Source organism: Phycodurus eques, chromosome 23 (assembly GCF_024500275.1).
Source record: "Phycodurus eques isolate BA_2022a chromosome 23, UOR_Pequ_1.1, whole genome shotgun sequence".
NCBI lineage: Eukaryota > Metazoa > Chordata > Actinopteri > Syngnathiformes > Syngnathidae > Phycodurus > Phycodurus eques.
In genome coordinates this window covers 5908425-5920177 of record NC_084547.1, presented here as the reverse complement: position 1 = coordinate 5920177, position 11753 = coordinate 5908425, and the positions used below count along the sequence as shown (strand labels likewise).

At 50.9% G+C, this 11753-nt stretch overlaps 1 protein-coding gene across 3 annotated transcripts in view; it reads left to right on the top strand.

Annotated features, from left to right (window-relative positions):
* Positions 1-11379, top strand: part of LOC133397656 (GRB2-associated-binding protein 1-like) — a 43665-nt gene extending 32286 nt beyond the window's left edge. Inside the window, exons 3-15 of one of the 3 annotated variants that reach the window (XM_061668806.1) lie at positions 3225-3290; positions 3366-3596; positions 6227-6355; positions 6428-6593; positions 7520-7652; positions 7777-8291; positions 8401-8483; positions 8689-8798; positions 8870-9126; positions 9799-9895; positions 10079-10199; positions 10288-10425; positions 10750-11379. In XM_061668806.1, coding sequence (XP_061524790.1) covers positions 3240-3290; positions 3366-3596; positions 6227-6355; positions 6428-6593; positions 7520-7652; positions 7777-8291; positions 8401-8483; positions 8689-8798; positions 8870-9126; positions 9799-9895; positions 10079-10199; positions 10288-10425; positions 10750-10974 — 2256 coding nt within the window. In that variant the 5' untranslated portion in view covers positions 3225-3239 and the 3' untranslated portion in view covers positions 10975-11379. Of the gene's footprint in view, positions 1-3224; positions 3291-3365; positions 3597-6091; positions 6356-6427; positions 6594-7519; positions 7653-7776; positions 8292-8400; positions 8484-8688; positions 8799-8869; positions 9127-9798; positions 9896-10069; positions 10200-10287; positions 10426-10749 lie in introns of those variants that run through there. The other 2 variants (XM_061668805.1, XM_061668807.1) reach the window with 2 other exon arrangements.
* The last annotated feature ends 374 nt before the right edge of the window (positions 11380-11753 follow it).

Sequence of the window (11753 nt, the reverse complement as noted above, 5' to 3'; positions counted from 1 at the left end):
TATGAGGCCCCAAATGTTGAACCTTTCAAAAAATACGAAAACATGATGACCGGTGCGAACTATCGGTCGCCAAATAGTTTTTATTTCTATGAAAAAGGGTTTGTTTTTCCACTTGTTTCAAAGCAAACCTGGCGTGTGAACGTGTAGCAGTGATTCCCGGAAGAGATCATCAGCGGCGGCGCGGGAAATGATCCCGTCTCTTTCCCTGAAAACGCATTTCAAATGCGGCCTTCGTTCGTCCGTCTATGCCGACGACATATTGTGACACGCGGAGCAATTAAATGGCAGAAGGTCCAAGAATGAACCTGTGCAGCCACCTGTTGCCATTTTATGCATCAGAATAAATGATTGCTTCCCTTGGAGTACATCTTCGTGTTCAATAAAACAGGCCACATTTCACGCCGTCAATTGTCACAGTATCCATCGTTTTTGTGACGTTTTTGTTCGGTGGCGTGCCGTAGCCGTTGAAACGATTCGTCGACCGGTCGACTTTACTGCCGCGCGTCGACGTTTAACGGTTGCAATCAATTTATCGCGAATCTGTCTTTTTCCAATCTGCCACTTTACAGAGGATTTTTACACACCCGTCGCCAGACTGTAACGGAGCGAAATGTTTGGCCGACGAGGCGACACGGTCTTCGTACGTCTACGCGAGTCTGAGAGTGCGGAAATAAACTGACGGTGGATGAGAATAGCGGCGAGCTCGGGCTATTCTGATCGCGGCGAATCTTCGAAGTTTCATAGTAGCGCTACCTCGCGATTGGCGCTGATGAGCGAGGGTAGCGGCGTGAAGTGAAACGCCATCTTCGTCACTAAAACGTTGTGTCTGACAACGCGCTACGTATGCAACGCGAAATAAGATCAGCCGAAACATGAGCGCGACGAGTTACAACACCGACATTAAGCCTAATGGCGCGTAGTATTTGGAATCGTTTGTTTGTATTTCGAGGCCTGTCCTTCGAAATATGTCGTCACGTGAAACCGGTCCCTGGCACCAAAAAGGTTGTCCTGTGCTGAAAATATGTCAACGACGTCATCGATGAATCGACTTCCGCTGGACTTTCATGACATCATAGTCGGCGGTGTGCGCCGCGTGTTGGCGCAATAAAGGTTGGTTGGTTGCGGTCTGCAGGACAAGAACAGTTTCCAACGATTGCTTGCACTGCATCGAGTGCACATTGTCCTCTGCGAGCACGTATTATGGAGGCATTATCATTTCAGCACCTGGTCCCTGTGTGTGCGTGTGCGTGTGCGTGCGTGTGCGTGCGTGTGTGTGTGTGTGTGTGTGTGTGTGTGTGTGTGTGTGTCCCTCATTCAGTAAGTGACAAACATGGAGACAATCACTATTGGCTGTCAAGAGAGGTTTTTTTCAAAAAGTGTTTGTCTCCCTCTGCTGGTGTTTGTGTGAGTGACAAGAGTGACCTGCAATTGTACCTTAACTTAGTTACGACTAAGGTTGTCACTATTGAACCATTTTAGAATCGATTATCCTGTAGATATTTTGTCGAGTACTTGAGTAACTCCCAACCCTTCAAAAAAAAAAAAAAAACAATTTATTTCTGTGATTGGCTGGCGTGTACCCCGCCTCTCGCCCAAATATAGCTGGGATAGGCTCCGGCACGCCCGCGACCCTGAAAGCGCACGGCGACTGTCCTTGCGCGCATGCGCGCTCAACAAAATCGATCAAGTGACAGCCTGTAACTCCAGAAACTTGTCAGTTGTTTCAAAACTTCTGATGAGGGAATAATGGCTCAGTTCCGCGTGAATGACAGCAGAGAGGGTACAGCGACGCAATCCAAGAAGATCCAAGACAAAGTTGCGCCTTTGCCCGTCATCCTCCCTAACGACCCAAAACGGAGGCCGATTCGCATCCGCTTCTGGGAGCGTGCGATAGTTGAGAACCTGCGAGCCGTTTGTGCAGCGAAGACGTGTTGCAAAACGGCGCCAGCAGAAATCTCATCCCAAACGCGCCTCGGACGAGGCGGGTGGCCTGAAGTCAGCGAGCCAGCCGAAATGACACAAAGCCAATTTGTTAGTGAAAACGTACCCTGAACAAAAACTTCGGTCGGATGCGCTGGCAGATTGTCCGAAATTCCTTCGGCGATGACTGAACATGCGGACGTTCGCGTTGCGCTGTGTGATAAAAGTGCCCGTTTTACAGTGGCCTTTTATTGCGGGCAGCCAAATGCACACCTGCGCAACAATCACGCTGTCCTATCAACAGCTCACCTCGGCAAAGGAGGAGTGCTCGCTGACGCGGATTTGTGGACGGTATTTGAACAAAATAAGCCTTTTGTGTCCATAGAAAAGAAGTCTGAGTTCAGGTCCTGGAAAATGTGGAATTGGCCTGCCTGAGGGTTGTCTTGAAGGTCACGGCCTTCTGCAGCCTTTCAGTTGTCCGTTCTGGCATTGGAGAAGGACCGGCCGGGCTCACGGAGCTGGCGGAGGGCCCGCAGAACCTTCCTGACCGTCCTGCCGGCGTTGTTGTCCAGGTACGCGTGGAGCCTGACGACGTCCGCGCGTTAGCTCTCTCGCACGTGTTGTTTGTTTTTGGTGCCGGAATGCGTGGTTTGGATCCCCGGCGCTTTGGCGCTGCCCCTCCCCTTCTTGCACAAGACACGCCGTCGCTCTCGCAAAGTCACCCCATCGCCGTCCAATGAGAGCTTTCTTCCGTTGTCTTTGTTCTTCCCAATCAGGGAGCACGTTTTTGCTTTGCTGCTTTTGAAATGTAATTGCGATGCAAGAAATGTGGAATAAAAGCCGTCCGCTTCTTTGCGATGTGCGTGTTGCTCAGATGAATGCTAAGAATGATTGTTTTGAGGTAATCCAGACAATAATGAAAGACAAGTTTTCAATTTCAATTGCCCTAATGTGTCGCGGGGGTCGAGGCGTGTACAGGCGCGTTGATGCAAACGCGCCGGCTCCACGCGTTTGGTCAGCCGTCGTGAAACATGAAGGCAATGGCGCTGGAGATTTTGCTGAATTGGTGGCGTGAGCGAGCACCACGTAACAGATTTGGGGGAGCGAAACATTCCTGTTCCGTGGCGCCGCTTCCTTTTTCGGATCCGGTCGGCTCCGAGAAACGATCGGCGGCGAATGCGTAGTCTTGAATTCCCGAATTCTCATCTGATCTGGGAAAGCGCATATTTTTCCAGGTGTCGTCTGCGGGAACAGGTTTTGACGGTTCTCTTATTTCCCACGGCTGTGCTTCCACTGCACTTTAGCCACCAGTGCGGTCGATGTACGCAGCCGACCCGACCGCCGCGCTCAAATGCGTCGCACCGGCGCAGGTCAGCATTTTCACCTGCGTTCATTCCACTCGACTCCGTTTGCTCGCCGTGACTTCTTCTGTCTCTCTGTTGCAGGGAGGAGAGCCGGGCGGGAATGTCCTCGTCGTCGGGGACGGAGGAGGAGCCGGCGGGAGGCGGAGGGGGGGAGGAGGCGGGACTCGCTCACTCGCCGACGGACTCCGGAGCGGCTCCCTGGCGGGTGACGCCCGCTTGGCTGCCGAACGGAGGATGGACCCGGGCGCCGCCGAGGTCGTTTGTGAAGGGTGGCTCCGAAAATCGCCGCCGGAGAAAAAACTTCGCCGTTACGTGAGTATCGGCCAGAAGAAGAAATGAATTTGTCGACATACTTTTGCCGTTGTTCACTTTCCCCCGGTGAGCGATCAACAAACATACACTTTTACTTTCGCCCGCTTCTCACGCCACAACGATAAGAAGGAACTTTTAACACGCGCACACACACACACACACACACACACACACACACACACTGCATAACTGGCATACCTGGCCAATGAGTCGTGTTAATCTTTTTCCTTGTGACCGCAAGCAGCGCTTTCTGTTTCTTTTCTCTCGACGTGAAGAAGGGAGAATGAGGGCCCACAAAACCCGACAAATGTTGTCTAAAAAAAAAAAAAAGAGGATTTGTTTATAGCGACGATGGTGACTTGAGCGGTTGGCACGCGCGCCTCGCGGTCCTTTGTTAGGTTCGTAACAAAGACGTGACTTAACAAACATCAGGTTTTTGCTCTCGAGCACCACTTGAGGCCTGTGTGCGCGCACGTGCCTGCTCAGAAGCGGTCCCGATGGCGAGCCTTCGGTTTTGACACTTTGTTGTGTGCGTCGGTGCCTTTTCGGCCGTACTTTGAGTCTGTTGCCAACACGCTCGGCAGCAAAAATTACATGTAATTCAGTTATGTATGTATTATGTAATTCAATTGTAAAATGTACGTCGGTGTAATCCGTTACATTCCTGAGAGGAAATGTGCCATTAAATGACAGTCGTTCTGGGAAATATCCATGATTGCAATTTTCGTCACATTTGAAAAACCTTTTTCATATCGCTTGTGATTGGCTCTCTCTGGTCACGTGCCATAGTCTTCGACAAATATGACCTCGAAGCGCCACCTCGTGGTGCAATCTGTCTGAAAAACTTTGACTCATCGTTGCACTTTTGAACGCATAAAAGAACGTTGTTTCTTCTTTAGAATTTTAGACTTTGTAGAACACTTGTCTGAGTTGTCATATGAATCAATATTGTCTAAATTGTGCACATTTGTCGTCAGGTCAACACGGTATGGTGTTTTTTTTCACACGCTGTACACATAATCCAACAAATGCATTTTTATGGCATTACTATTTCGTTATCACTTTATTATTTGTGTAAAGAACACATATGGAGTTTATTCCAATTTGAATCCACTTTTTTTTTTTTTTTTTTTTTTTTTTTAAGAAGAAATATCCAAGGGTCTTGCTGACGCGTTCATTCAAAATCAAGAAAAGTCATGAAACACGCGACTGTGACCTTCTCAACAGGGTGACCGACTGCATTTCCAATCTAATCTTCGTAACTGTATATTTCCAGTGTGATCTTCGTAACAGCGGTATTCACGCGAAGATTTGGGCTGAAGTTCGAGTAGCGTGCTTCATCACGCACTCTCCCCGTGTGTGCGTGCATGTTATGTAATCCATTCTAATCGCTCTCAGCTGGGCCGCCTTGAAGGATTTGGAAAGACTCGCTTCCAAAGTGAGCGCACACAAGGATGCACGCGCACACACCTTGCTGGTGGGACTCCCGACATCCCGCACCGCCGGCGTGTCACGTGACCTCGCTGGGGAAATGTGACAGGAAGAGGAGGAACAGACTTCAAAATAAGCAAAGTGGAAGGCAGGAAGCGGTTGTTTGGAGAGCGGCTCGGAAGGAAGCGCTGTTTTGGATCCATTGTGTCCGCGTCCTGTCGGGACGGGGTGGGGGTCGAGGGAGGGTGGGGGGGAAGCGGAAGGAGGATTAGCGAAAGTGTTCGGTTGCTTCTTTTCCGCTCGCGAGTACGCCGAGCTCACGTCCCAGCTGAGAGAGAGGAAACGCGCTCGGCAGCATTTGCAGAATTGTTGTGGCCTTTCGATGGGGAACAAAAACGGGCAGTGCCGCGTTCGCTGTGTCCTCCGCATCGCAGTTCATCGGCAAAAAGGAGTCGTAACACATTGGCCCACACGCTTCAAACACGTTGCGATTGAAAGCATTTTTCAAGTCGGCATCGTTGAGAGGCCCGAGCGTGCGTGCTTCAATCTGTTTGTTCGTCATTCCCAGTTAAAGTTGAATGCCACTTAAACCGAGAACATTATACATCGTACGGTTGTGTGTTTCTATGTGCCCTGCGATTGGCCGGCGACCGGTTCAGGGTGTACCCCGCCTCTCGCCCGAAGATAGCTGGGATAGGCTCCGGCACGCCCGTGACCCGCGTGAGACTAAGCGGGACAGAAAATGGATGGATGGATATATAAACGCTAAAACTCAAGCAGACCATTTCATTTTGCCTAACGAACGTTGGGTAGCATCAAGCTCACACCCGAAACACCATAGATGGGCTAACAGAAACGAGCATAAAGGGTTACAGTGATTGTAAATCTTCAAAGAGCTGTTACCTTAACACACACAGAGCAGCAACAAGAACAAAGACGGCAGACAACAAATACACACACACGTTCTCCTCCGTGCGAACGACAGTTGCTGGAGTTTAGTTGGGGACCTTCTCTGCCTCAGCGCTGACACAACTCTAAATTCAGACTTGCCCTGTGTATTGTAGAAGTCAATTTAAAAGCAGTTGCCGAAACATCTGCGACACCGCTCGGCAACACTTCAGATGGACTCGGTGATCGAAGAGGCGGACGCGGGGGCCTGCGCGTCACGCCAAATCATTTGTCTGCGTGACGTCCCGCAGGCGTGGAAGAGGCGCTGGTTCGTGTTGCGCAGCGGCCGGCTGAGCGGAGAGCCTCATGTTCTACAGTATTACAAAAACCCGCATTCCCGACGGCCCATCCGAACCATCGACTTGAACCTGTGCGAGCAGGTACACGCGCACGCGCACGCGGTACACAACACGACTAGAAGAGACGGTTGAGCTCCTCGTCTCGTCTTGCAGGTGGACGCCGGGCTGTGGTTCACCAAGAAGGAATTGGAGAAGAGCTTCGTGTTCGACCTGAAGACAGAGGAGAGGACGTGGTACCTTGTGGCCGCGTCTGAGGACGACATGAACCGCTGGGTGGCGTCCGTCTGCCTGCTGTGCGGCTTCAAGCCGACGCGAGAAGGTAGGCTCGCGGCTCGTCCTTTTTCGATGCGGCCTCGCCCAGCTGACTTTGGGTGAGAGGTGGGCTCCGCCCTGGACTGGTTGCCAACCCGTCACATTCCCACCAATGAATTTGAAATCAACTGCACTTTAGTCTTTCGTGAAGCTAGTCTGCAAGATTGTAGAATGCGGGAGGAAAACCAACGGCGCGACAGGCGGAACGATTAAATGCTCTTCCACTGCAGATGGCAGAAGGGACAATGGACCTCTGCCCTTCGTATAATACAAAAATAATCGGGCCCCGATTTCACACCGAGTTAGTAAATTGAGACAAGATGGTCGTTTTTCCGGCTTTTCGTCGCTGTCAGGCAAAATTATGTCCATATATATGGATAGAATTTTGACTGTTGGTCTTTCCCCATCATCTGTTATTTTTACACATGAGCCAAACTGAAGTTCGTGAAGTGGCTTGAGAGCAAATGTGTCGCATCTCTGTCGAACGCTCGAACTGTCTGAGAAGTGTTGCAAAACGTCGCCTCGTCCTCACTCGCCGTCAAGCATTGTCGCCTTGGTGTTTTTTAGACAATGAGTCAAAATAGTTTGAGTAAGCCTGTTTTGCTCGAAATGGATAGCTGCAATGCTTCCATGCGGAAGGAGCTGGGCAGCCACGAAGGTAAGATTACTTTTTGCCTATTACACTGCCGAGTCGGCCCATAAAACCAACTTAAACGATGCTGTTTGGTAGCTCAAGAAAGATGTTATTTGCTGTAAAAAAAAAAAATAAATAATAATAATAATATATCCTTTTGGAGATGGCGACGACATGTACTTTTTGGGCCATTTGTGTTTGGTGGTGTGATGTCAATAAAAGTTGGTCAACACCGCACTAGACGACCGCGCTGTCCTGTTCGACTTATTTCTCACAATTTTTGCTTCCGGTCCCTAAAGGTCCTCCCATTGCCACGGTAACAGCATCCGCTCCGCCTCCTTACAACCATTTGGGATTGCGCCCCCTGGAGGCCGATGGCGGTCATGCGCAGGAGGACTACCTGTGGCTGACGCAATGCCAGACCCGTGTCAGGTAAAACAACAGGAAGCACCGCTTTCCGGCTTGCTCCGTCGCCATGGAGATTGTTATATCAGGGTCCGTGCTGCCCCCTGTTGGTTCTGACTGTCGAATGCGCTTGTTGGCTTTTCTCCCGCAGGCCCCACGAAGGTTCCTCGCCCTCTCGAGAAAGCGACAACGGTGACCACCTTTTGCCTCCTCCCTCTTCCGCCGACTCCTCGCCCTCCACTCTTGGCATCAGCCTCCCCCCTCCTTCCTCCAGCTCCCGGACAGCGCCGTGGGCAGCGACCCCCCTGACGGGGACCCTGAGCCGGTCTCTGGACTTCAGCGTGACTCCTCACCTCCACAGAGGAGGCGGGAAGCCTCGATGCCACCCCTCCCCGCACCCCAGGAAGCACTCCCTGGATTTCCACCTGCGTCCCGTGGCCATCCCCCTCTGTGATGCCGCGCCCCGCGGCGGCTACCCGGCGCCCCGCTCGCCGCCCGTAACGCAGGCGCTACGCCGCTCCTCCACGCCGAGCGTGGCACCGCTAAGCCAGGCCGAACTGTGCGCTTCCACCCCGACCCCTCCGCCGCGGCCGCCCAAGCCCGTCGCCGTCGCAGGCCGAGGAGAGAGTCCCACCGGGGGGAACTCGCGTGGACGCTCGCTGTCAGGTGAGGTAACGCCAACTAACAAACCTACCATGTGTACCCCTCGATCCCGTCGCCTATTTGCCAGCGCGTTGATGTTTTTCATGCTGTTCTTGTTGCCGTTTATCTCCAGGCTACGAGTCGCTGTCCGCCGCTCGCTCGCTGTCTGACCCAGCGAGCGCGTTCGACTTCAGCGACAGCTTCAACAGCTACTTTGTGAGTTTTGAGGCAACGGAAATCCTCATTTTCATGTTGGGATATTTGGCTTTCGGGTGCAAATCCAGGATGAAGCTCAAATGTGCTATTACCTTTACAGGTCAACTTAATTTGACCTTTTCTAATCTCGTGAACCGATTGAACCTGAAAGCCGAATTTCCGAAATTTCGAGTTGAAGTGTATGTTTGAGTTGAGCCGCTGTCAGTTCCATAAAGGCATGGTACCGCTGGGCAGCGTTTGCGCTGAAGACGACGACGTGGACCAAAACTACGTTCCCATGAGCGCCGCCGCCACGGAGCCGCCGCTCGCGAGACGGTCCGTTTTGTCGACAAGCGGAGCTCTCGTATCGCGTCTAACTTGACGGCATAATATTTGGATCCTTTCAGGCCCTCTGAGGCGTCCGGCCATCGCCAGGAGACCAACTACGTCCCCATGACGCCCGTCCCCGCTCGCCTCCCCGCCTCGGCAGACCCGCCGTCTTTTGGGAGGCGGGTGCCGCCGCCCGCTCACACGGGCTTCCGTAACGCCCCCCCGACGGCCGCCGCCGCCCCCGCCCCTCCCCGCCGCGGGAGCGCGGCCGGGGGAGGGGAGCCGGAGGCCGTGCCGCCTCCCGTCCACCGCGATCTGAAGCCGCCGCGCAGCGGTGAGGACGCTATTGGCAGATTCTGGCCTGGAACTTTTTTTTTTTTTTTTTTTTTTTTTTTCCTGACTCCCTGCTTATTCCCATTTTTGACTCAATTCCCTGCTTATGTTTTTTTTAAAGTGATCCCCCACTTATTCACAGGGTTTTTGTTTTCAGGAAAAAAAATGGCTTCATTATAATGAACGTCAATTGTTCACTGATTTTCGCTGTCCCTCAATTTGCCCACTGTCTATTATATACAGTATATAGTATTATATATGGGAAGATGGGTTCCCTCCAAAAATTCACAAATAGGCAAATTTGCATGAATATGCAAGGCTCACAGTATTATTACTAATATATATATATATATATATATATATATATGATAATTAAATATATATAATACATACAATGATTATGATTACGGTTACATGTGAGAAAGGAGAGCCATAGTTGCTGATGCACTTTTTGCTGTTTATTGAACATTTTTTTGATACGACTATTACTATCACTTGCACTATAGAAATACCTTGACAGTGTCTTTAAAATGTGTTTTAAAATGTATAAAGCATGTGGTGTGGTCAAACTATAAAAAAACAAAACCATGTTGTTTCGTACGGACTTTTCACGGAGCGTCGTTACCTTCCATGATGTTTTCATGGAGTCCTATCGTATTTCTGTCTCTCCCAGGGAAACCAGCTCCTCTGAACCTCCCGCCAGTGCAGCGGGAATGGCAGGAAGTCCCGCCCCCTGTGCGCTCCCCTGTCACTCGGACCTTCACGAGAGAGTATGTGTGTTGCGGCTATACTGATCGTTTGATCCCAAAAGACTCTCATTTCAAACTCAATAAGCAGCGCAAAAAGATACAAGTGAAGAATCTCTGTAACGACCCAGGCTAAACTCAGCTCCTCACTGAATGTTTGTGTGTGTGTGTGTGTGTGTGCGCGTGCGCGCGCGTCAGCCCGTCCAGTCGCCATTCAGCCAGACCGACCTCCTCGCACAGTTCGTCCCCCTCCTCCGATTCGGACGAGCCGGGTGACAGCTACGTCGCCATGACGACCGCCAGTCTGAGCTTCAGCGCAGGGGAACCCGTAAATAACTCTTTCCTCCGTCTCCTCCTCCTAATGGATCCCTCCCCCTTTTTCATGTGATTTTCTTCCGTCCTTTGCGCGTGCGCAGTCACTGAGGCTCACGCGGCACCGGACCTCCGAGGGCGGCGGGGCCGGCGCCCCGTCGGTTCATCGAGCCACAAGCAACAAACGGGTGGAGTACCTGGACCTGGACCTCCACACGGGGCGATCAACACCAACGAGACAGGTAACTCGTGCTCTGAGGTGTACGTTGTAAAATTGTTTGCGATCACTTGTTGCCTTGTTTCAAAAAGTGCATATCTGCATATTCTTTCTGGCTTTTTTCAAATGTAAAAGATTTATGGCAACATTGCAACTGTTTCATTTCAATATTAATGAGGCTTATTTTGTGATTGGCGTTAAGATTACGAGGGGTCCTTGGAAAAATGTCCCCACTGTAAGCTACAGTTTGAGTTGCGTTATTGCGTTATTGAGTTGAAGTTCAACTTGTTTCGGGACAAATAAATGGAGAGTAAGAAAAACAAAGACAACGCGTGTGGTAACGCTGCAGAAACGTTGCCCGGACCACCACCACGACGACGACGACGACGACGACGACGACGACGACGGCGGAGGCGACAAGCCGGCCGAGGCCGCGGGGGAGTGCGCCCGTGGCCCGCGCGTGGGCGTGGACTACGTGGTGGTGGACCCCAAGAGGACCAAGGCCCTGAGGAACACCAGGGAGGCGTGGCATGACGGGAGGCTGTCCACGGAGAAGTGCAAAGAACACAGCTGAGATTGAAAAAGTTCCAAGAAAATAGTTGACACAAATGATTCAAGATTGGACCGACGGCACAAATCGGAACCAATTAAAGATAAGAAATGAAGTTTTTAGGGTCACTTCAGCAGTTTACCACCAAAGATGATTTTGGGTGTGCGCTCATTCTGTCGTCTGCTACTTTATGTAAACAAAAAATGTGATTGAATAAATCATCCATCCAACCGTTTTCTTTGCTGCTTGTTCAGGCTTTTTGTTTCTTCCATCTCAGGACTTCAATCGAGCCATTTTTGGGTTGTTTTTACATGAACTCAAACCATTTGTCCACTGAGTATGTATGAGCTTTTGAAATTGAAATTGTCGAATTTTCCAAGCAGGCGTCCCCATATTGCCAACCATTTGAGAACATTTTCACTCCCGCCACCATGGTTTAAATAGGTAGTAGCCAATTTGACCTGGAACACATGCGGAACTCCTCGCAAGCCCTAAAACGGCCGACGTCGGATGTTGTAGGAAATCCCTCGTGATGTCACTCACGGCGATGATTGGCCGCTCTCGCTGCGGGAAAATCAGCAGAATGTGCATTTTATGAACATGCAACATTTAAGAAAGGCGCGCATCCAAACTGGAGGCTCAAATGTCTCCCTTAAAGTTCAAAAGTGGTTTCAGTTTGAAAGCCAGAGCATGGACAACAACTTTGTACAACTGCTTACAGCCCATTGGTTAAAGCGGTCAAAGCGTTTCCATTTAGGTCGAAATATCCCTTGAGAGCTTCCAAGCAAACAAGATCAAGTGCG